The sequence below is a fragment of the Carcharhinus amblyrhynchos genome, chromosome 10 (genome assembly GCF_965287045.1).
Source record: "Carcharhinus amblyrhynchos chromosome 10, sCarAmb.v2.hapA, whole genome shotgun sequence".
NCBI lineage: Eukaryota > Metazoa > Chordata > Chondrichthyes > Carcharhiniformes > Carcharhinidae > Carcharhinus > Carcharhinus amblyrhynchos.
In genome coordinates, this window is record NC_137333.1 from 90,734,970 (window position 1) to 90,760,468 (window position 25,499).

At 43.9% G+C, this 25,499-nt stretch overlaps 1 protein-coding gene across 1 annotated transcript in view; it reads left to right on the forward strand.

Annotated features, from left to right (window-relative positions):
• Positions 1 to 616: 616 nt before the first annotated feature.
• The window catches only part of cnga3a (cyclic nucleotide gated channel subunit alpha 3a), a 66,858-nt gene continuing 41,975 nt past the window's right edge, over positions 617 to 25,499 (forward strand). The window contains exons 1-2 of the mRNA XM_080197599.1: positions 617 to 691; positions 22,109 to 22,238. Coding sequence (XP_080053725.1) covers positions 22,138 to 22,238 — 101 coding nt within the window. The 5' untranslated portion in view covers positions 617 to 691; positions 22,109 to 22,137. The remainder of the gene's footprint in view (positions 692 to 22,108; positions 22,239 to 25,499) is intronic.

Genomic DNA, 25,499 nt, shown 5'->3' on the forward strand with positions numbered 1-25,499 from the left:
TGTGCAAACAGTAACCCAAACTAGGATTCGAACCCGGGTCCCTGGTGCTGTGAGGCAGCAGTGCTAACCATTGTGCCACCATTAAACAGGTTGGGGTGGGGAGGGAAATAGATACAGGATGGAGGAATGAATGCTCTTCAAAACATCAAGGCATTTCCCACTGCTCAGAGTCCTTCATTTGACTCTGTTCATGCATATTAACCAGATGATCCATGTGACGTTTAGTGTTGGTGAGATAATGATCATTCTCGGGTGAATGGGATTTGAAAGAGATTCCTCTTTCCTCCCACCTATCTGACCTGTTTTTCCCTTCCCTCCCTCCCTCTCCAAACCTCATCTTAAAACTAGCAACAGTTCCAACCTGTTGAGGATCCTCTTTCTCTCTCTCTCTCTAATGTTGCAATTCACTCTGATCCAGCTGAATGGAGTGTGTGTGTGTGTGTGCCCTCTGCTAGAAACTAGGAGCATGGAGTTGAATCCTAACAGAGGAGCCGTCACTCAGTGAAAAAAAAAGATTCGTCAGGTTCTCCCGGGACCAGGAGATAGGGGAATCAAAGCCAAACGCTGGATTAATTCTGCATCAGCAAGTCAGACTGGAGAAAGAGAGAGGGGAGAGAGAGAACTGGCTAAGAGGTTAACTCGGAATCAGATCCAACACCAGGAGAATCGCTGTGGAAAAACCTCGCTAAAGGTAAGGGACGTTTGTGGGTCTGAACACATGAGACAGGCACTTGTTTTTTTAAAAAAACTATAAAGAATAGGGGGGAATTTGACAGCATGGAGAATAAAAGTTGCCAGACCTCAGCATCTCATTGCTCCTGAGCAGACTGTGTTTGAGATGGACTGCCCTGTCTGAGGAAGGAGAGAGAAGATGGATTGGTGAAGCGTTCGAAGACCAACAAATGGGTGCTGAGGGGTAAATTTACTACCCCATCCTACTCCCTTGAATAATTCCCCCCCTATTTGCTCCCACTGTGTCCCCATGATGCAGCCGATTATCTCTGGAATAAATCCCCCCAATAATGGAAGCAGTAAACACTGGATAAACTCAGCAGGTCTGGCAACATCTGTAGAGAGGGAGAGTTCGAATTTTGTAAGGAGTCCAGTTTGTCCATTCTGCAGAATGCATCCATCAAACCTCTTCTCTCATCCGTCTGCACTGCATAACCCGATCACAGTGGATTTACAGTGATTTTCTGCCGGGGGGAGTCATTATTTTTGTGTGTGTGTGTTTTAAATCTACTTGTATCCTTAATCCGGGGAAATATTGTTCACCTTTCTCCGTCGTTTAAACAGAGTACGAATTCAATGTGTATTTTCTGTTTTATAAAATAAGGGTACAGTGTGACGAAGTTAGCTGTAAAAAAGTTACAGACCTGGGGAAATCTCCCTATATCCAGAGTAAAGGCTGGCCAGGGATTAATCATTGGGATCCCTACATGTGTCAGTTTTCATTCAGTGTGAGATGAAACCAGGTCGATACTCGAATCGTGTGTTTGTTATTGTTATTGTTGTTGGTACCTTTCAAAGTGCAGACCAACGTGGCAATTCTTGCTTTCATTCGGCTACTTGTATCGCCATGGTTACCCGTCCAGTAACCATGGCGAGAGATCTCAGCTTAAAGGTAAATGAGAATTGATAACAAGCTCTTGAACTCTCGTAGCTCAACCCCCTCCCCCCGTACACCCCCCTTTTCCCCAGTAACATTCCCCATGTGTCCCAGCCTCTCCACACCAGCAAGACTGCTCCAACTCCAGTGCTCAGTAAACGCAGTCCAACAAAACAAGTGTTCCTTTTAAAATACAATAAGAATTGAAGTGTATTTATTAGTGTCACAAGTAGGCTTCAAGAGTTCTGACAAAGGGTCATCGAGACGCGAAATGTTGGCTCAATTCTCTATTCAGATGCTGTCAGACCTGCTGAGATTTTCCAGCATTTCTGAATTTTGTTTCAAATTCCAGTATCAACAGTATTTTACTTTTGTTTTAGGCTTACATTAACACTGCAATGAAGTTACTGAGAAAGTCCCCTAGTCGCCGCACTCTGGCACCTATTGGGTACACTGAGGGAGAATTTAACATTGCCAGTGCACCTAACCTTGCACTAAGTTGATCTTTCTCTACACCACAGCTATGACTGTAACACTACATTCTGCACTCTCCTTTTTTTCTCTGTGAATGGTATACTTTGTCTGTATAGCACACAAAAAACACTATTTTTCACTGTATGCTAATACATATGACATTAATAAATCAAATCAAATCTAAAAGAAAACAGTAGGCATAAACGGATAATTTTCTAGTTAGCAGGATATAACAAGTGGTGTGCTACTGGGGCCTCAACTTTTTACAATTTGTATCAATGACTTAGATGGAGGGACCAAAGCTATAGTTACTAAATAGCCATAACTACAGTTACCAAAATAAATCAAATCAAATGGTTGCCACTGCTGCCCCTTACCTGACGAAGGAACAGCACTCCGAAAGCTATGGCTTTCGCTATCAAATAAACCTGTTGGATTTTAATCTGGTGTTGTGAGATTTCTTGCCGTGTTTACCCCAGTCCAACGCCGGCATCTCCACATCATCACGGCGCCAAGGATATGGGTTCAATTCTGGCCTCGGATCACTGCCTATGTGGAGTTTGCACATTCTCCCCGTGTCTGTGTGGGTTCCCTCCGGGCACTCCAGTGTCCTCTCACAGTCCAAAGATATGTGGTTTAGGTGGGTTGACCATGCCAAATTGCCCCTTAGTGTCAGGGGGACTAGCTAGGGTAAATGCATGGGGTTATGGGGTTAGGGCCTTGGTGACATTGTGGTTGGTGCAGACTCGATGGGCCGAATAGCCTCCTTCTGTTCTGTAGGGATTCTAAATCAAATCAGATCAAATAATTTCAATATTAGAATGGCAATCAAAGAGCTGTCACTGTGTCTGTGTGTATGGTAACTATTCCAATGCGCTCCTGGGTTGGCTTGCAATTTTGTAGTCTGCATTAACTTGAATTCATCCAAGCCTGTTGTCTGTATCCTCCTTTCATTCATCATCTCAATGTTTACTGACCTACAATGGCAATGCCTCAATTTTGAAATTTCTATCCTTGTTTTCAAATCCCTCCATGGCTTCATCCCCACAATTTTCCAATATTTCTGCACTCTGCCAGTTCTGGCCTTTTTCACATCTTTGATTTTCTTTGGGTCACCATTAATGAGCATGCTTTCAGACTGCTTAGGCCATTCACTTTCAAAATTCCCCCGAGCTCTCTGCCTCTCTACCCTTTTCTCTCATCCTTTAAGATACTCGCTAAAGCCTTGCTATTTGACCAAGGTTTTGTTCCCTTTTGTAATATTTCATACAAACATGCAAATTAGAAATGGGTGTAGGCCACTCAGCCCCTCGAGCCTGCTGCACCATTCAATAAGACCATGGCTGATCTGATTGCAACCTCAGCTTCACATTTCCACTTACCCTTGGTAATCTTTCACCCCCTTGCTTATCAGGAGTCTATTGAGCTCTTTCTAAAAAAAGTATTCAGACTCTTCTTCCACCATCTTTTGAGGAGGAGAGTTCCAAAGACTCACTACCCTCTGACGGAATGAAATTCTCCTCATCTCTGTCTTAAATGGGTGATTTGTTATTTTGAACTAGTGCCCTGTATTTCTATATTCTCCCAAAGGGGAAAAATCCCCTCATTGACTCTATCAAGACCCTTCGGGATCTTATATGCTTCATTCAAGTCACCCCTTACTCTTCTAAACGTCAGTGGATACAAGCCTAGCCTGTCCAAACTTTTCTCATAAGACAACCCTCCATCCTATATATCAGTCAAGTAAAACCTCTCTGAACTGCTTCCAATGCATTTACATCTTTCCTTAAATAAGCAAAGCAGTATTGTACACAATACTTCAAAATGTGGTCTCCCCAATGTCCTGTTCAATTGAATCTCTACTTTTGTATTCAATTCCCCTTATAATAAATGATAACATTCTTTTAGCTTTCCTAATTACTTCCTGTACCTGCATATTTGTCATTCATGCACTAAGGCACCCTGGTCCCTCCACATCTCAGAGCTCTGCGAACACTCACCATTTAGATAATATACTCCTTTTTAACTCTTCCTGCCAAAATGGGCAATTTTGCATTTCCCAATATTATATTCCTTTTGCCAGATCTTTGCCTACTCACTTGACCAATCTATATTCTTTTATTGCCTTCTTATAACTTCTTCACAACTTACTTTCCAACTAGCTTTATATTATCAGCAAATTTAGTAACTGTAGCTTTGGTCCCTCCATCCAAGTCATTGACATAAATTGCAAATTGTTGAGGCCCCAGTAGCACACCACTTGTTATATCCTGCCAACTAGAAAATTATCCATTTGTGCCTGCTCTCTGTTTCCTTCCAGTAAGCCAATTTTCTATCTAGGTTAATATGTAACAGTCTACACCAGTGATTTGATTTCCACAATAATCTTTGATGTGGCACCTTATCAAATGCCTTCTGGAAGTCTAAGTACAATACATCCATTGGTTCCCCTTTATCCACAGCACGCGTTACTTCTTCAAAGGACTCAAATAAATTGGCTAAACATGATTTCCCTCACACAAATGTTAACTCTACCAGGTTACCTTGAATTTATTTAAGTGACCTGTTATAACGTCTTTAATAACAGATTCTAACATTTTCCCCGCGACAGATGTTAAGCTGTCATTTCTTGTGATTTGACATCAAATTTTGTACCTTGCTGTGAAATGCCTTGGGATGTTTTTCTACATTAAAGTTTCACATAGTTCTACGTAAATGCAAGTCATTACTGTTATATGTATATCTGTTTTCTTTTAATACAATCATTCTGTGAATCTGGACATTGATGGTACTGCTAGTATTTATTGTCAATCACTGATTGCCCTTGAGGTGGTGATGGTGAACTGCCTTCTTGAACCATTGCAATTTGAATGCCTAAGGTACCTACACTATGTTATCGATCGTTCTACGAACTGGCAAGCTTTGGTTATAAGAGCTTCTGAGATTTCTCATTAGCTGCAGCTGGAAGTCTAATGGTGCCTGTTAGTATTTACTAGTGAGTAGCATTCTAGCCTGTCACATTCAAAATAGAAAATGCATCAGCTTTGAGCTTTAGACAGCTGCCCATCTTTTAGCATGTGTAAAGGGAATTGCACAGTTGGAAAGCTTATTAAATACTGATGACTCAACCCTTGACACTATCTCCTTTTCCTTGTTGACGATAGATCTTTTGCCAGAACAAAGAACAACGAAAATTACAGCACAGGAAGAGGCCCTTCAGCCCTCCAAGCCTGCACTGATCATACTGTCCGACTTACCTAAAACCCCCTACCCTTCCGGGGACCATGTCCCATCCTATTCATGTATTTGTCAAGACGCCCCTTAAAAGTCACTACCGTATCTGCTTCCACTACCACCCCTAGCAACGAGTTCCAGGCATCCACTACTCTCTGTGTAAAAAATTTGCCTCATACATCTCCTTTAAATCTTGCCCCTTGCACTTTAATCCTGTGCCACCTAGTAATTGACTCTTCCACTCTGGGACGAAGCTTCTGACTATCCACCCTATCCATGTCTCATAATCTTGTAGACTTCTATCAGGTCTCTGTTCAACCTCTGTCATTCCAGTGAGAACAAACCAAGTTTCTCCAACCTCTCTTCATAGCTAACACCCTCTATACCAGGCAATATCCTGGTAAATCTTTTCTGTACCCCCTCCAAAGCCTCCACATCCTTTTGGTAGTGTGGCGACCAGAATTGAACACTATATTCCAAGTGTGGATTAACTAATGTTCTATAAAGCTGCAACTTGACTTGCCAATTTTTAAACTCAATGCCCCAGCCGATGAAGGCATACAGGAGTGTCAGCCCGTAACTGATGGTAAATATGGACTGATGGCTCACAGCGTATTCCAGGAATTTCCCTGAATTCCTGGAGTACAGCAGTCCAGCTCAGGATCATCCCTTCAAAAATTGAGATCTAAACATATTGCAAGATGAGTTATTAACATGGTGGCACAGTGGTTAGCACTGCTGCCTCACAGTGCCAGGGACCTGAGTTCAGTTTCCAGCTTGGGTCATCGTCTGTGTGGAGGAGTTTGCATAATCCCCCAGTGTGTGCATGGGCTTCTTCCGGGTATTCCGAATGCCTCCCACAGTCTGAAAGATGAGCTAGTTAGGTGCATTGATCATGCAAAATTAGAATCACAGAATCCTACAGCGCAGAAAGAGGCCCTTTGGCCCATCGAGTCTGCACCGAACACAATCCCACCCAGGCCCTATCTCCATATCCCTACATTTAATACCCACTAATCCCTCTAACCTACACATCCCTCGACACTAAGGGGCAATTTTAGGGGCAATTTTAGCACGGCCAATCAACCTAACCTGCACATCTTTGGACTGTGGGAGGAAACCGGAGCACCCGGAGGAAACCCACGCAGACACAAGGAGAATGTGCAAACTTCACACAGTCAGGGACCTGAGCTGGGAATCGAACTCAGGAACCTGGAGCTGTGAAGCAGCAGTGCTAACCACTGTGCTACCGTGCCACCCAGTGTAGTCTCCCTCAGTGTACCTGAACAGGCGCTGGAGTGTAGTGACTTCAGTACAGTGCTAATGTCAGACTACCTGTGGCATTAATAAATAAAACAATAACTTGATTGCGGACCTCACAAATTTTCTTACAAGTCATTTGGTCAACTCATGAACTTTGAAAACCAAGCAAACATAGTTCTTTTTTAAACCCTCTTTTCTCCCTCTCCAAAATATTGTTCCATGCATTAGTACTGTGGCACAGTGGTTAGCACTGCTACCTAACAGGGACCCGGGTTCAATTCCGACCTAGGGTCACTGTCTGTGTGGAGTTTGTACATTCTCCCTGTGTCTGCATGGGTTTCCTCCCACAGTCCAAAGATGTATAGTGTGAATGCAGGCAGGCTTTTTCCATTGAGGTGAGGGGAGAAAAAAATTAGAGGACATGGGTTAAGGGTGAAGGGGTAAAAGTTTAAAGGGAATATTAGAGGGGGGCTTCTTCACACAGAGAGTGGTGGGAGTGTGGAATGAGCTGCCAAATGAAGTGGTAAATGCGGGCTTACTTTTAACACTTAAGAAAACCTTGGACAGGTACATGGATGAGAGGGGCATGGAGGGATATGGTCCAGGTGCAGGTCAGTGGGACTAGGCAGAAAAATGGTTTGGCACAGCCAAGAAGGGCCAAAAGGCCTGTTTCTGTGCTGTAGTGTTCTATGGTTCTATGTGTCAGTTAGGTGGATTGATCATTCTAAATTGCCCCTTAGTGTCCAAAGATATGTAGGTTAGATGGATTAGCCATTGTAAATGTGTAGAATTACAGGGATAAACTGGGAAACAGGCCTGGGTAAGTTACTCTGTCAGAGAGTTGGTGCAGACTAGATGGGCTGAATGGCCTCTCCTGCACTGCAGGGATTCTATAATTAAACCATTTGTAAGCAATATCAATTGCATAAAATAGTTTGAAACGTTCTACAGTTTTGCCTTGGAGGTGAAGATGTTTCCTTTTTCTTTTTATTGCTTTATTAATTTGAGTTTAAAAATATTCTTGTGCAAAAATTGGTTAATGCAATGTGAGCGGGTATGTGGATAGCATAATCATGATCAAAGCAAATCATATAATCAGGATGAATTAAGCAATATAGCATTTACAATGGCTCAAATAAATTCAGCAGTTTGTTTTGAAGGGAATATATAGAGTCATAAAGGTTTACAGCATAGAGGTTTACTGCATGGACAAGCTGGGCCAAAGGCCCTTCAGCCCAACTTGTCCATGCAGCCCTTTTTTTTAAAACCCCTAAGCTAATCCCAATTGCCCGCATTTGGCCCATATCCCTCTATACCCATTGTACCCATGTAACTATGGAAAAAATGGAATTTAATGTTGGCAAGTGCGAGGTGGTCCACTTTGGTAGGAATAATGGTAGGAAGGACTATTACTTACGTGGCGAAAAACTGCAGCAGGTGACGGTGCAGAGGGACCTCGGGGTCCTTGTGCATGAGTCGCAAAAACCCAGCCTGCAGGTGCAGCAGGTGGTCAGGAAGGCGAATGGGATGCTGGCCTTCATAGCGAGGGGGATTGAATATAAAAGTAGGGAGGTCTTGCTGCAGCTGTATAGGGCATTGGTGAGGCCGCAGCTGGAGTACTGTGTGCAGTTTTGGTCGCCGTACTTACGCAAGGATATTTTGGCCTTGGAGGGAGTGCAGAGGAGGTTTACTAGGCTGATACCGGAGTTGAGGGGGTTGAGCTATGAGGAGAGCCTGGATAAACTAGGCTTGTACTCGTTAGAGTTTAGAAGAATGAGGGGAGATCTCATTGAGACATATAAGATGATGAATGGGATGGATAGGATAGAGGTGGAGAGACTCTTCCCGCTCAGAAAGGGCAGTAGGACTAGGGGGCACAGCCTCAAGATAAAGGGGGGGCGGTTTAGAACGGAGTTGAGGAGGAACTTCTTCACTCAAAGGGTGGTGAATCTCTGGAATTCTCTGCCCGTTGAGGTGGTGGAGGCTGCCTCGCTAAATATTTTTAAGACGCGGGTTGATGGGTTTTTGATAAGAGAGGGGATTAAGGGTTATGGGGAGAGGGCGGGAATGTGGAACTGAGCCACGACAGATCAGCCATGATCTTATTGAATGGCGGGGCAGGCTCGAAGGGCTAGATGGCCTACTCCTGCTCCTATTTCTTATGTTCTTATATTAACTATTTAAATGCTTTTTAAAAGACAAAATTGTACCCATCTCTACTACTACCTCTGGCAGCTTGTTCCAGACACTCACCAGCCTCTGTGTGAAAAAATTGCCCTTCTGGACTCTTTTGTATCTCTCCTCTTTCACCTTTAACCTATGCCCTCTAGTTTTAAACTCCCCTACCTTTGGGAAAAGCTATTGACTATCTAGCTGATCTGTGCCCCTCCTTATTTTAAAAACTCTATAGTGCTATGCCCCAGAGATAAAAGTCCCAGTCTATTCAGCCTGTCTTTCTAACTCAAACATGAAGTCCTGGTAGCATCCTAGTAAATCGTTTCTGCACTCTTTATAGCTTAATAATATTCTTTCTATTGTAGGGTGACCAGAATTGCACACAGTATTCCAAGTATGGGCTTACCAATGTCTTGTACAACTTCAACAAGACATTCCAACTCCTGTATTCAATGTTTTGACCAATGAAACTAAACATGCCGAATGCCTTCTTCACCACTCTGTCCACCTGTGACTCCACTTCCAAGGAGCTATGAACATGTACCCCTAGATCTCTTTGTACTGTAGCTTTCCCCAACGCCCTACCATTAACTGAGTAAGTCCTGCACGTGTTCAATCTATGAAAATGCATCAGCTCGCATTTGTCTGAATTAAATTCCATCTGCTACTTGTCAGCCCACTGGCCCAGTTGATCAAGATCCTGTTGCAATTGGAGATAACTTTCTTCACTGTCCACTATGCCACCAATCTTGGTGTCATCTGTAAACTTACTAACCATGCCTCTTATATTCTCATCCAAGTCATAAATATGAATGACAAATAACAGTGGATCCAGCACTGGTCCCTGAGGCACACTGCTAGTCACAAGCGTCCAGTTTGAATAACAACTCTCTACAATCACCCTCTAGCTTCTGTAAAGAAGCCAATTTTGTATCCATTTAGATAACTCACCCTGGATCCTGTGAGATTTAACCTTATGTAACAACTTACCATGCGGTACCATGTCAAAGGTCTTGCTAAGTCTATGTAGACAACATCAACTGCACTACCCCCATCTACATTCTTGGTTACCCCTTTAAAAAATTTAATCAAATTTGTGAGAAATGATTTTCCACTCACAAAACCATGCTGACTGTCCCTAATCAGTACTTGTGTCTCTAAATGCCTGTAGATCCTGTCTCTCAAAATTCCTTCCAACACTTTACCCACCATAGATGTGAGGCTCACTGGCCTGTAGTTCCCAGGCTTTTCCTTGCAGCCCTTTTTAAACAAAGGCACAACATTTGCCACTCTCCAATCTTCGTGCACCTCACCCTGTGACTATCGATGATTCAAATATCTGGGCTAGGGGACCTGCAATTTCCTCCCTAGCCTCCCACAATGTCCTGGGATACACTTCATCAAGTCCCAGAGATTTATCTACCTTGATGCGCTTAAAGACTTCCAGCATCTCCTTCTCTGTAATATGCACACTCCTCAAGACATCAATATTTATTTCTCCCTAACATCCATGCTTTTCTCAACAGTAAACACTGATGAGAAATATTCGTTTAGGATCTCACCCATCTCTTGTGGATCTGCACATAGATAACCTTGTTGATCCTTAAGAGGCCCTACTCTCTCCCTTGTTACTCTTTTACCCTTTATGTATTTGTAGAAGCAACTGGAAGGATTTGTAGATACAAGTGGAATGAAAATCTGGTCTCAGCCATGGGCTAGGAATGCTCACGTCTGATACAACAACCGATAAAACACTTGCACTTCCTTCTAACTTGTAATTCACTGGGGCTATCATACCAGAATTTGTCAAAATGTCCGGCTCAGTCAGAAAACTGGAGTGTTACTCTCCAGTTGCACTGACCAGTTTCCTCTCCAGACTTAGAGCCTCTTTAAAGAAAGGAAATGACTGGGTTTACACCATCACTCAGATGGGGCAGTGACTCTTAGTGCTGGCAACAGACTCTCCAGAAATCAGGGTGCCATCTTCAAAGAGCACCCCATTCAGAAATGTAAATAAACTGTGCTCCCCCCACCATGGAAATATCGGTGACTCTTTCGCCAACACCCCCACAATCAAGCCGGTATTTCAACCCATCAAAGATCGCTCTCTCCACCATGCCCCCAAACCAACAACCTGTCCTGGTCCCCCCCAAGCCGACACTATAGTTAAAAAAGCCCACCACTGCCTGTACTTTCTCAGATCACTAAGGAAATCTGATATGTCAGTCAAGACTCTCACCAGATTTTACAGATGCACCATAGGAAGCATTCTTTCTGTTTGTATCACAGCTTGGTACGGCTGCTGCTTTGCTCAACAACTACAAAAGGTTGTGAATGAAGCCAAATCCATCACGCAAACCAGCCTCCCATCCATTGACTCTGTCTACACTACCCGCTGCCTTGACAAAGCAGCCAGCATAATTAAGGGCCCCATGCGCCCCGGCATTCTCTCTTCCACCTTCTTCCATCAGGAAAAAGATACAAAAATCTGAGGTCACGTACCAACCAACTCAAGAACAGCTTCTTCCCTTCTGCCATCAGACTTTTGAATGGACCTATCTTGCATTAAGTTGATCTTTCTCTACATCTTAGCTATAACTGTAACACTACATTCTGCACTTTCTTGTTTCCTTCTCTCTGAACGGTATGCTTTGTCTGTATAGCACACAAGAAACAATACTTTTCACTGTATGTTAGTACACGTGACAATAATAAATCAAATCAAATTAAATCACACATAAATGAACCCCCAACCCATGGGGTTTCCACCAGTACTCACCCTGGCGCTGCCCCGATGCAGGTTGGCACTGTCTAGCTGGCACTGTCAATCCGTGCCAGGGAACTGCCTGGTCATGATAAAGTTTATTTATAAATCAGAAGTAGGTTTATGTTAATACTGCAATGAAGTTTCTGTGAAAATCCCCTAGTTGCCACACCCCAGTGCTTGTTGGGGTACACTGAGGGAGAATTTAGCATGGCTGATGCACCTAACCAGCGTGTCTTTCGGACAGTGGGAGGAAACCGGAGCACCCGGAGGAAACCCACGCAGACACAGGGAGAATGCGCAGACTCCACATAGACAGTGACCCAAGCTCAGAATCGGACCCGCGCCCCTGGCGCTGTGAGGCAGCAGTGCTAACCACTGTGCTAGTCCTCCCTCTCCCTCCTTCTCAAGAATTATACTTAACTCCACGCTGCTGGAGGGATCCCCTTGACAAGTTTATATCTGGTCAAACCCATTGTATACCTCACCGATGTGAATATTTAGTGAGGAGGGCTCACGTGGTGAGGGGACTAGATAATTAGATTCAATTCATTAAACTATATTAAAATCAGGTTCTTGTCCATTATGAATGTGAACTTCATTATGTTGCCGGCAATGGGGTGGGGAAAACTGGAGATCACAACCTTGCTGGTGAGATTAGCAATTTCTGATCTTCTCCAGATTTTGCGTCCCACTGACAATCCCTCTCATGGTGGCACAGTGGTTAGCATTGCTGCCTCACAGTGCCAGGGATCCGGGTTCGATTCCTGGCTTGGGTCACCGCTGTGTGGAGTTTGCACATTCTCCCCGTGTCTGCGTGGTTTCCTCCGGGTGCTCCGGTTTCCTCCCACAATCCAAAAGACACGCAGGTTAGTTGCATTTGCCATGCTAAATTCTCCCTCAGAATGTGGTGGCAGCAGGATTTTCAGTGACCTCATTTCAGTGTTAATGTAAGCCTACTGGTGACACTGATAAATAAACTTTAAAACACGGACAGTCTGGGCTCAAGATCCTGCCTGTTATTTACAGCAGCTTCCAATTTGGGATAAATAGAGTTAAATTTAAACAGTAGAGAACGAAACTGAGAAATCCTTATTAACTTTGAAACAAAAACCTTGTAGAGTCTATTTTTCAAACTTACAAATTAGGAGCATGCCATTCTGCCCCTCGGGCCTGTCCTACCATTCAGTATGATCATGGCTGATCCGACTGTGACCTCGACATGGTGAGACCTAATAGCAGCAATTGAATTATTCCTTGTTCTGCGATTTCATCCCTCCTCCTCTCTCATTTGTTGTCTTTACTCTCACTTTATCAGTTTCATTCTCTTGTTATCGCTTCATATCCCTGTCATTCTGCTCATACTGAACATTGTCCCAGTTTTACTCAAGCTATCGATTTTTTTCGTAGTTTACAAATGTTGGAGTGATGAGGATGTAGTGAAGGATGTTGGAGTGATGAGGGGGGAGTGAAGGATGTTGGAGTGATGAGGGGGGAGTGAAGGATGTTGGAGTGATGAGGGGGGAGTGAAGGATGTTGGAGTGATGAGGGGGGAATGAAGGATGTTGGAGTGATGAGGGGGGAGTGAAGGATGTTGGAGTGATGAGGGGGGAGTGAAGGATGTTGGAGTGATGAGGGGGGAGTGAAGGATGTTGGAGTGATGAGGGGGGAGTGAAGGATGTTGGAGTGATGAGGGGGGAGTGAAGGATGTTGGAGTGATGAGGGGGGAGTGAAGGATGTTGGAGTGATGAGGGGGGAGTGAAGGATGTTGGAGTGATGAGGGGGGAGTGAAGGATGTTGGAGTGATGAGGAGGGAATGAAGGATGTTGGAGTGATGAGGGGGGAGTGAAGGATGTTGGAGTGATGAGGGGGGAGTGAAGGATGTTGGAGTGATGAGGGGGGAGTGAAGGATGTTGGAGTGATGAGGGGGGAGTGAAGGATGTTGGAGCGATGAGGAGGGAGTGAAGGATGTTGGAGTGATGAGGACTGAGTGAGTGATGGATACCAGCATAAACTGGTGAAATGGGAGAGAGGGATTATTGATAACTGTGAATTTGAGTGGGATGGGAGGGGAGGGGTGGTGAGTGGGGTGCAATGCTGGGAGGTTCACGAAAGTGCCAACATTATTTGGTAGGTCTGGAAGGGGACATCTGGGCTAGGAAGATTAGTGGGGTTAGGGTTGGGAGGGGGAAAGAATGTGGAGGGGGGGGGTACTGAGGTTGGATAGAGGGAATGTTGGCATGCAATGGAGGTGGAGAAATAGAGAGCCGCTATAAACTGGGGTGAGTCAGGTGACTGGGCTGGCAATGTTTAACTGCCATTGTGGCAACTGTGTCGACAATTCCGAAACATTTTAATGGTCAGTTTGAATCACAAATCATGAGTTTGTAGATTAGATTTCTTTCGAGAGGTGGGGATGGGAGCGTGAATTACTCATTATAGAGCTCGATGAACACTTGTTAGGAAGGAAAGGGTTCGGTACTGTATGGACTGAATTCAGGCAAAGACTATTACAGTTTTTGTTTCAAAGTTACTATTGGAGGGAATTGGACATATTCCTATATATATTAAATTGGAGTAGAAATTTGCCTGGGAAGGGATTGCAGAATGGCTGGTACAACATCAGCCTCCCACTGTATGTACTGTCCAATATTCAGCCCTGTTATACTCAATCAAATTGAATACCAGCACTGTGTAAAATAATTCTTCAATCTGATCTACCTTTTTAGCATTCAAGATGTAATTCTCCTCCCTTGACCTTAAAGCTTAGAGTGTCAATACATGCAAATAATTCAAAGGCCCATTTCAACAATGAAAAGTTCTGATAGACAATGGTTGTGTTTAATAATTGTGGCTTTGATTCCGTATTTTCTGGCATGGTTATTTTGGCAAACCTCTTCAAACATTTTTGTCGATGATATTCCGGGGGAAATTCATTTGAAAAAATAGCTGATCCTGACTGGGCGGATTGCCCTGAAATAATACGTAAAGTGGGATGGTCTCATTGAAGCAACTACAGGTAATAGCTGCATCTATTTACGTTGATGCGACTCTATCACAGGGCCCACCTCAAGACTCTTTAAGAACCAGATGATTCAGCCAGAACCGGCAAATTAAACAAGGCAAATGTGCATAAGATAAAGCGAAAGGATATGATCAATAAGGCGGCATGGTGGTTAGCACTGCTGCCTCGCAGGGACCAGGGTTCAATTCCCGGCTTGGGTTATTGATTGTGTGGACATCTTCTCCCCATGTCTGTGTGGGTTTTCTCTGGGTGCTCCAGTTTCCTCCTGCAGTCCGAAAGATGTGCTGGTTAGGTGCATTGGCCATGCTAACTTGCCCCTCAGTGTACCTGGACAGGTGCCGGAGTGCAGCAACTGGGGGATTTCCACAGTAATTTCATTGCAATGTTCATGCAAGCCTAATTGTGACTAATAAATAAACTTTTCTAACTAATATTGCAATCCATCTTTAAATAGTGAACTTTAGCCATTTTAAGGGATTTCAAGAAGCAAGTATTTCATAGAAACCCTACTGTGCAGAAGGAGGTCATTCAACCCATCGAGTCTGCACTAACAACAATCCCAATCAGGCCCTATTCCCATCCTCAGACATATTTACCCCACTAATCCCTCTACGCACCCCGGGACACTCAGGGATAACTTACCATGGCCTATCAACCTAACTCACATATCTTTGGAATCTGGGAGGGAATTGGAGTACCTGGAGGAAACCCATGCTGATAAGGGGAGCATGTGCACAGACAGTGACCCAAGCCAGGAATTGAACCCAGGTACCTGGAGCTGTGAGGCAGCAGTGCTAACCACTGTGTGCAAATGATTCCAAACTCAAGAAAGAAATGTTGAACCTTTACCAAGAGGCTAGGACACATTCTAGCAACTTGTATCAATGTAAAGCCTCCCGGTTGCCAACAGAATGCATATTGTTTATCATGTGGCGCCACTAAAGCCATGCTTCATTTATATAGCACCAGCTTTCCTTACTAAATGCCACTCAACTCAAAAAGAAGTGTCAGACTCTGATGTCCATTATCAAGGATTACTGTAGCAGGGACCTGGCCTTTCCTGTTGACAGCTGTTAAGATTTGTTGGCTTATACGCATCTGCCTCACAGTTTTTCATTGATAGTCAATCAATGCCTCAATCAATCAATAACAGTCACAGAAAGTAAAGTTTATTTATTAGTCACAAGTAGGCTTACATTTACACTGCAATGAAGTTACTGTGAAAATCCCTGAGTCGCCACACTCCAGCCCCTGTTCTGGTACACTGAGGGACATGTAACCAGCATATCTTTCAGGTTGTGGGAGGAAACCAGAGCACATGGAGGAAACCCACACAGAGAACATACAGACTCAGCACAGACAGTGACTCAAGCTGGGATTCAAACCTGGGTCTCTGGTGTTGCGAGGCAGCAGTGCTAATCGCTGCATCACCCAGACCAGAAGGTGGAGACACTGTCCAAAGCTACAGCCTGATATCACTCTCGGCTGACTTTGTAATGGTTCCCCAGATGAAATGATGTTGAATGTTGTGCAATGGTTTGACTTAATTGAATGTTCGTGTTGTCGAATGTCTCCACAAAAAGTGAATTTACTGTTCTGGCTTGAAACATATATTACCAATTAATATTTCATGCAGTATTACTCACAAGTCTAAACTGTAAATAACGGGAATAAAATAGATTTATTCAGCTATTAATTCATCTAATTATTGTCCAAGGAAAATAAATATTGGCATATGTGAAGTTCCCTTCATGACTGTAGTGCTTTACAGCTGACTAATTAGTTTTGAATTGTAATTACTGTTGTAGAAAAACAGCAGCTAAATTCCACATAGCAAGCTCCAATAAACAGCAGTGCCCAGATAACTTGTCTGGGAGGTACATGACATAGTGGTTAGCACTGCTGTCTCACAGCACCAGGGACCCAGGTTCGATTCCCGGCTTAGATCACTGTCTGTGCAGAGTCTGCACATTCTCCCCGTGCTGCTTGGGTTTCCCCCGGATGTTCCAGTTTCCTCCCACAGTCAAAAGATAACATAGGAGCAGGAGTAGGCCATCTGGCCTCTCGAGGCTGCTCCGCCATTCAATAAGCTCGTGGTTGATCCTTTCGTGGACTCAGCTCCACTTACCCGCCCACTCACCATAAGCCTTAATTCCTTTGCTGTTCAAAAATTTATCTATCCTTGCCTTAAAGACATTCAATGAGGTAGCCTCAACTGCTTCACTGGGCAGAGAATTCCACAGATTCATAACTCCTCAACTCAGTCCTAAATCTGCTCCTCTTTATTTTGAGGCCATGCCCCCTACTTCTAGTTTCACCCACCAGTGGAAACAACTTCCCTGCTTCTATCTTATCTATTCTCTTCATAATCTTATATGTTTCTATAAGATCTCCCCTCGTTCTTCTTAATTCCAATGCGTATAGTCCCAGACTACTCAATCTCTCTTCATAAGCCAACCCTCTCAACTCCAGATTCAACCTAGTGAATTGCCTCTGTACCCCCTCCAGTGCCAGTATATTCTTTCTCAAATAAGGGGACCAAAACTGTACACAGTACTCCAGGTGTGGCACCTTATACAGCTACAACATAATCTTGCAGTTTTTAAACTCCATCCCACTAGCAAAATTCCATTTGTCATCTTAATTACCTGCTGCTCCTGCAAACCAACTTTTGTGATTCATGCACAGCAGCAATTTTTTTTACCTTTTAAATAATAGTCCATTTTGCTGTTATTCCTACCAAAATGGATGACCTCACATTTACCAACGTTGTATTCCATCTGCCAGACCCTTGCCCACTCAAACTATCAATATCTCTCTCCAGACTTTCAGCATTCTCATAGAATCATAGAACCCTACAATGCAGAAAGAGGCCCTTTGGCCCATCGAGTCTGCACCAACCACAATCCCACCCAGGGCCTACCCCCATATCCCTACATATTATTACCCACTAATCCCTCTAACCTAAGCATTTTAGGACACTAAGGGACAATTTTAGCATGGCCAATCAACCTAACCCGCACATCTTTGGACTGTGGGAGGAAACCGGAAGACCCGGAGGAAACCCACGTAGACATGAGGAGAACATGCAAACTCCACACAGTGACCTGAGCCAGGAATCGAACCCAGGTCCCTGAAGCTGTGAAGCAGCAGTGCTAACCACTGTGCTACCGTGCCGCCCTCTGCATACTATGCTCTGCCACTCATCTTAGTGTCATCTGGGAATTTTGACACACTACACTTGACCCCCAACTCCAAATCATCAATGTAAATCGTAAACAAATGTGGTCCCAACACTGATCCTTGAGGCACATCACTAGTCACTGATTGCCAACTAGAAAAACACCCATTTCCCCCCAACTCTTTGCTTTCTGTTAGTTAACCAATCCTCTTTCCGTGCTGAAACATTACCCATAGCAACGTGCACTATTATTTTTTGCAGTAGCCTTTGGTGCAGCACCTTCCAAATGCCTTCTGGAAATCCAGATACACCACATCCATAGATTCCCCATTGATCACTGCGCATGTAATGTTCTCAAAGAATCTTCAGATGCTCATAGATGTGCAGATTGGGTTGATTGGCCATGCTAAATTGCCCCTTAGTGTCAGGGGGTTTAGCAGGGTAAATATGTGGGGTTACAGGAACATGGCCTGGGTGGTATTAATGTTGGTGCAGACTCGATGGGCTCATTCTTCACTGTAGGGATTCTATGATTAGTAAGGACACTGGGGATGGCTCCCCTGTTTTGCTTTGAAATAGTGCCATTATATCTTTTATACCTATTTGAGAGGACAGGCTGGACCTCAGCTTAACATCTCATCTCAGTACTACACTGGAGTGTCAACTTTGATTTTTGTTCTTTGTGTCCTGAAGTGGGACCCGATCCTGTCTCAGAGGAAAGAGTGCTATTAACTGAGCATTGGCTGCTACCTGACAAGAACTAAAATAAATAAAAATTTCAGTGTGATATTAAAGAAAAGGGAAGTGTTTTAGAAGGATGTTGATGTGTTAATTACTGCACCGTGGAATGGAGGAATAGTAATTTTGGCTTTGATCCCATTCACATTAAGTTGGTTTCAGATTACATCAGTTCATGGGCCGACGATGGAAAAGGATGGGGCAGTATCAGACAGCAAGACAAGAAGACATATGAATTATTCGGAAACACTCATTTCATGTGTTAGGACTGGATGAGAACCGATTCATTAGACTAGAATTCCATACTATGTCATATGTGTGGTGCATATGCGGTACGGTGGCACAGTGGATAGCACTGCTACCTCATAGCACCAGGGATCTAGGGTCAATTCCAATCTTGGGTCACTGTCTGTGTGGAGTCTACACATTCTCCCCGTGTCTGCGTGGGTTTCCTCCGGGTGCTCTGGTTTCCTCCCACAGTCCGAAGATGTGCAGGTTAAGTGGAATGGCCATGCTAAATTGCCCCTTAGTGTCCCTAGCTGTATAGGTTAGATGAATGAGCTATGGTAGAATGTGTAGGGTTACAGGGAACAGGGCCAGGGAGAGGTCCTGGTGCTGTGCCAGAGAGTCGGTGCAGACTCGATGGGCCAAATGTTCTCTTTCTGCACTGTAGGGATTCACTGTGATTCACTGATTGGAAACTTACTGTAGTTTGCCTTCAGTTATTACAGCAGTTTTCAATCCTGGAAACTGTGAAGCCATGTATTTTTTCTGCATTTGTTGATTTACTAAGGCAATATTTCCATTATTATCTATTATAAGGGCACTTGTTATAAGAGTAATGATATTTGGAGTAGCTGACAGAATCTGGAATAGACTGATGATTGTTAACACTTGTTAGTGCCCTTCTAATCAAAAAAAAGAGTTATAATGTTTGCCCTATTAACACAATTATACTTACTTTGTATGACAAGATGCGTGAATAAATTAATTCTTACAATGTCTGGCTGTTTTATCAATCTCTCATCATAATTCTGGGCAGGAGAATGTACTGGAGAACATCAACCACATGGATCTCTGCTGCTTCCTGGATTATTCAGCTTTCCATGCCCGGGACAGAATATCTAAGTAATTATTGACAGGGAGGTTCAACTGGTGAAGCAGAGATAAGAATGAGGTTTCTTGGTCAACCAGGGCTTGGAAACAAGTAGCAAATAAGATGGTGCTCTGAAGTGGTGGGAAGATGGGTCGGGGAAATGTTGGGAGTGAGAAGCCCAGACACCTAAAAAAAAAGGTGCAACTTAAAAAAAAAAGTAATATCTCCATTGACCCTTTTATATTAAATTTAATCTATTGACAAAGGCCGGCTTTATGTCGTTGGCGTAGATGAGAGACATGGTAAGGGTTAGCACAGGGCCAGGGTTGAAATCCAAGAAAGAAAAAGAAATAACATTTTGCCACATAAATATCTCAAGTAATTCACACAATGGATAGAATTTGATGTCCTCCCCACCCCATCAGTGAGGTGGCAAGGGGGCATTTAATTGAGCGAGGGGGTATTGGGAATGGACCTTGTCTTCTTCCCTCCTTGACCTGTTTAAATTCATGGTGCGAAGGCTTATGAATGTTTTTCCTGCCTGGAGAATGTACACACTCACCGGCCTCACTCAAATGCAGCTGGAATTCAAAGATCAATGGGTCCCCAGGATTCATAGAATCCCTACAGTGCAGAAGGAGGCCATTCAGCCCAACAGGCTTGCACAATCCCACCCAGGCCCTATCGCAATAACCCCACGTACTTACCCTGCTAGTTCCCCCTAATGTTAAGAGGCAATTTAGCATTGCCAATCAACCCAACCCACACCTGGAGGAAACCAGAGCACCCAGAGGAAGCCCACACAGACATGGGGAGAACGTGCAAAAGATCCTTAATCCTGGGCTAAGGCTTGATAGGCACTTTGTATGGTGGGCCTTCCCCAGGCACTCATTGGCTCAACTGCCAGTGAGACCCCCATTACTTGGATGAGATTCTGCCCAGTGAGTTATTTCGGAATATAGTGACTGTTATAGGGACAGGAGTAATAGCTATTTCTGCAGAGCATGATCCTGCATTTTGTTTTTATACCCATTCAATGCTGTTGCTGGAAAGGCCAGTACTTTTTACTCATCCCCAGTTGCCCTTGGAATCACCATCTTGAACCGCTTGCAATCCATGTGGTGTAGGCACACACTCAGTGCTGATAGGAAGGGAATTCAAGAAATTTCACACAGCAACAGGGAAGGAATGATGATATATTTCTAAACTAGGAAGTGAGTGACTTACAGGAGAGCATGTAGACAGCGTTCCCATGTGCCTACTGTCCTTGACCTTGTTGGCTGTAATGAATTAGGAAGGTGTTTTTGAAAAAGCCTTAATGAATTTCTGTAGTGCATTCTTTTTGATTTGATTTGATTCATTGTTGTCACATTTATTAGCATGCAGTGAAAAGTATTGTTTCTTGCCCTCTACATAAACAAGACATACCGCTCATCGAGAAGAAAAGGATAGGGTGCAGAATATAGTGTTATGGTTATAGCTGGGGTGAAGAGATAGATCAACTTAATGTGTGGTAAGTCCATACAGAAGTCTGATAGCAGCAGGGAAGAAGCTGATCTTGAGTTGGTTGGTACGTGTCCTCAGACCTTGGTATTTTTTTCCCAAAGGAAGAAGGTGGAAGGGAGAATGTCTGCAGAGCATGGGGTCCTTAATTATGCCAAGGCAGCAGGAGTTGCAGACAGTGTCAATGGATGGGAGGCTGGTTTGTGTGATGGATTGGGCTTCATTCACAACCCGTTGTAGTTTCTTGCAGTGTTGGTCAGAGCAGGAGCGATGTCAAACTGTGATACAACCAGAAAGAATGCTTTCTATGGTGTACCCTGGAGGTAAATTCAAAAGATAAATTCACTCTGGCTATATTTTAAGGGACTAAATGATGTCATGATCAATTTAGCAGTAAATTAATCCACCCTTGAGTTACTTGGATGGTCTGGACCAGCCAAGTAGAATCACATCATCACTCGAACCAGAGCGGCACAGTGGTTAGCACTGCTGCCTCACAACACCAGGGACCTTATTCAGTTCTGAACCTTGGGTGACTATATGGAATTTGTACCTTCTCCCCTGCTCGGATTCCTCTTGGTGATCCAGTTTCCTCCCACAGTCCAAAGGTATGCAGGTTAGATTGATTGGCCATGCTAAATTGCCAGGGGGCGTAGTAGGATAAATACATGGGGTTACGGGTCTGAGTGGGATTGTTGTTGGGGCACACTCAATTGGCTGAATGGTAGGGACTCTATGATTCTATGGCTTAGTGGGATGTTGGTTAAAAGATGAAGTTGGCGATGACGTCAACATGACCATTACCAACCTTGGAGCAGGTTGCTTCTCTGCTCTTTCAACCCGACTAGAGGCAGTGCTGGAAGGATTGGGGGAAAAAAAGTTTTTTGCAAATGTGCTTGTATGACAACAAGTAAGTTTCTTGTTTGAGACTGACAATGGTTACGTGTTTGACAGTCCTATTTCCGTGCAAATACTGCCATTTCTTGTTAACAGTTCAGCATGCACAGAAATGCATTGATCTGATGATGGCTCCACCTCTTTACCAGGTGCGGATTAACCTTGTGCTGTGTGAGAAATGGCTACAATTAGCACCCAACAGTCGTACCCATCCATTCACAGACTCTCAGTCAGGAATAACGACAATGAACTCGAGAGAATAGAAAACGGCAACAGCAGGTACTGAACACCGCTTTGGAAGTTCCAATGTTCAACATATTCATACCACAGCCTAATGTACACAATGGGAAAATGCCAGGTAACATAAGTTAACTCTGTCTCCAGTCAATTTTCTTGTTTAATAGGCTGCACAGAAGTCCAAAAGACTGTGGATAATATGTTCCTTACCAGAATGATAGGGACTGGGATAGCTTGATCTTGGATTCAGACAAAGCTTGGCACAACATCGAGGGCCGAAGGGCCTGTATTGTGCTGTTCTGTTCTATGTTCTACGTATCTTTTTCGCCATGCACAACACAAAATGAGCTTTACTAGAAGTTTCTTTAGCCAGTTCAATATCAGAGAAACCAGGTTGAGGCAAGTACAATAGCTACATTTAAAATGCATTTGGATAGATGGGAAAGGACTAGAGGGATATGGGTCATACACGGGCAACTGGGACTAGCTAGGAGGGCACTATGATCGGCATAGACCACTTGGGCCGAAGGGCCTGTTTCTCTGCTGTAATTCTCTTTGATTCTATGACTCAATGACTTATCACAGCTTTACACATAAATCACCTTTATTGTTGCAAAAATAGAAGGAAATTAGAAAGTCAAGACTATGGCCCAGATCTTCCAGCCCTGCCTGCAGCAGGATCTTCCAGTCCCGCCGATGGCAAGTTCCTTGGTGGCTCAGCTGGTGAGGAGCACAAATGGCCACTGGCGGAACCAGATAACCTGCCATGTGGGAGCTGGAAAATCCTGGCTGCAGGAAGATGTTTGTACTTAGTTTGGGAGATATGTGGTTGCTGTTTACAGCAATTCTAGGTAAAACATTTGATGCTTTCTTCTCATAAGTTCATTAGATACAGGAACAGAATTAGGCCATTTGGCCCATTGAATCCGCTCCACCATTCGATCATGGCTGATATGCTCCTCATCCCCATTTTCCTGTCTTCTCCCCATAACCCTTCAACTCATTACCAGTTAAAAATGTGTCTAACTCCTCCTTCAATTTACTCATTGTCCCAGCATTCACCATACTTTGGGGGGGCAAATTCCACAGTTTCACAACCTTTTGGGAGAAGTAGTTTCCCTTCAACTCTGTTTTAAATTTGCTACCCCTTATCCTAAGATTACAACCTCTCATCCTAGAATGCCCACAAGGAGAAGCATCTGCTCCATGTCTCCCTTATCCATTCCTTTTATCATCTTGCATACTCAATTTGATCTCCCCTCATTCTTCTAAATTCCAGACTGTACAGGGCTAAACTGTTCAATCTCTCTCTATCGTGAGGCTGTAACTTCAAGACTGCGCTCTAGTGCTGATTCACTGTCCAAACGAACAAGCCACTATTGTGATGTGTTATATATTAGATGTGAACTCGAGTGCTAAGTGGGGAGAGTCCTGAAAATGCGGAGAAGTGAGTTGCCCTTTGAGCTACAGGACAGGGTTAAATTAGAAAGATTACACAATTGAATTTCTTGGAATGTAGAAGGTTGAGAGGGTGATCAGATCAAAGATATCAAGCTACTAAGGGGAACAGGTAAGGTAGATAGAGAGAAAGTACTTTTGCAGCTTTCAGGGAGTCTAGGACCAGGGGCCAGGGTCTAAAAGTTGGAGCCAGACCTCTTACGAGTGAAATGAAGAAGTGCATCTACGCAAAATGGGTGGTGGAAATTTGCAACTTTCTCCCGCAACTCTCAACTGATGTTAGATCAATTGTTAATTTTAAATCTGAGATTAATAGATTGTTGTTAACCAGAAGTACTTTGAGTAAATAGGTCTTTCTGCAGTTGTAGAGAGCCTTGGTGAGTTTTATGATCGGTTTTGCTCTCTTTGCTAAAGGAAGAATATATTTTCCATCAAGTGCTACATACTTTTTTTATTCATTTGTGGGATGTGGCATTGCTGGATGGCCAGCATTTATTGCCCATCCCTAGTTGCCCTTGAACTGAGTGGCTTGCATTTCAAAGGACAGTTCAGAGTCGACCACATTGCTGTGGCTCTGGAGTCATGAGTAGGCCAGACCAGGCGAGGACAGCAGATCTCTTTCCCTAAATTATTGAACCAGATGGGTTTTCTGACAACTGCCAATGGTTTCGTCGTCATCTATAGATTCTTAACTCCAGGTATTTCTTATTGAATTCAAATTCCACCAACTGCCATTTTACTCATTCACGGGACATGGGTGTCTCTGGTGGGCCAGCATTTATTGCCTATTCTCATGGCCCAAGGGCAGTTGAGGATCAACCACATTGCTGTGGCTCTGGAATCACATGTAGGCCAGACCAGGTGAGTACAGCAGATTTCCTGCCCTAAATTAGCGAACCAGTGGGTTTTTCCTGACAATCAACAATAACTCCAGATATTTTTTATGGAATTCAAATTCCGTCATCTGCTGTAGAGGGATTCGAACCCAGGTCCCCAGAACATTAGCTGAGTTTCTGGATTAGTAGTCTAGCGATAATACCACTAGGCCATCATCTCCCTTTGTTCACCAGGCTAATTCCTGGGATGGTGGGCTTGATTTATGGGGAGAGATTGAGGAGATTGGGCCCGTATTCTCTAGAGTCTAGAAGAATGAGAAGTGACCTTATTGAAAGGGCTCGACAGGCCAGATGGAGGAAGAACATTTCCGTTGGTTGCATAGTCTGGAACCAAGTCTCACAGTCTCAGAATAAGAGGTAGGCCATTTAAGACTGAGGAGAGTAGGAATTTCTCCACTCAGAGGGTATTGAATCTTTGGCATTCTCTAACCAGAGGGTTGTGGAGGCTCACTGATTGAACATATACTGGATGGAGATTTATTGCTCGATAGTAAAGATATCAAGGGTTATGGGGATAGTACAGTAAAATGGCATTGAGATGGATGATCTAGTTGAATGTTAGAGCAAGCTCGAGGGGCTGAGTGGCCTGCTCCTGCACCTATGCCTCTGTCCGTTAAAAGACGTGGAACAAAGGAGGGTTTATGCAGTTGGGTCTCAGATGAGCTATCATCTCATGTAATGGTGGAATAGGCTCAAGAGGTCAAATGACCTACTCCTGTGTTACTTGGAGGCCATGTGATAAAAGTCCAAAATAAACCACTGGGCCAGCATTTGTTGCCCATCCCTAATTGCCCTTGAACTGATTGGCTTGCTAGACCATTTCAGAGGCCATTTAAACAACTCCAGATGCGCACAGTTGTGTGTCTGGAGACAAATGTAGGCCTGACCAGGAAAGGACTGCAGATTTCCTTCCCTAAAGGACATTAGTGAACAAGATGGGTTTTTATGA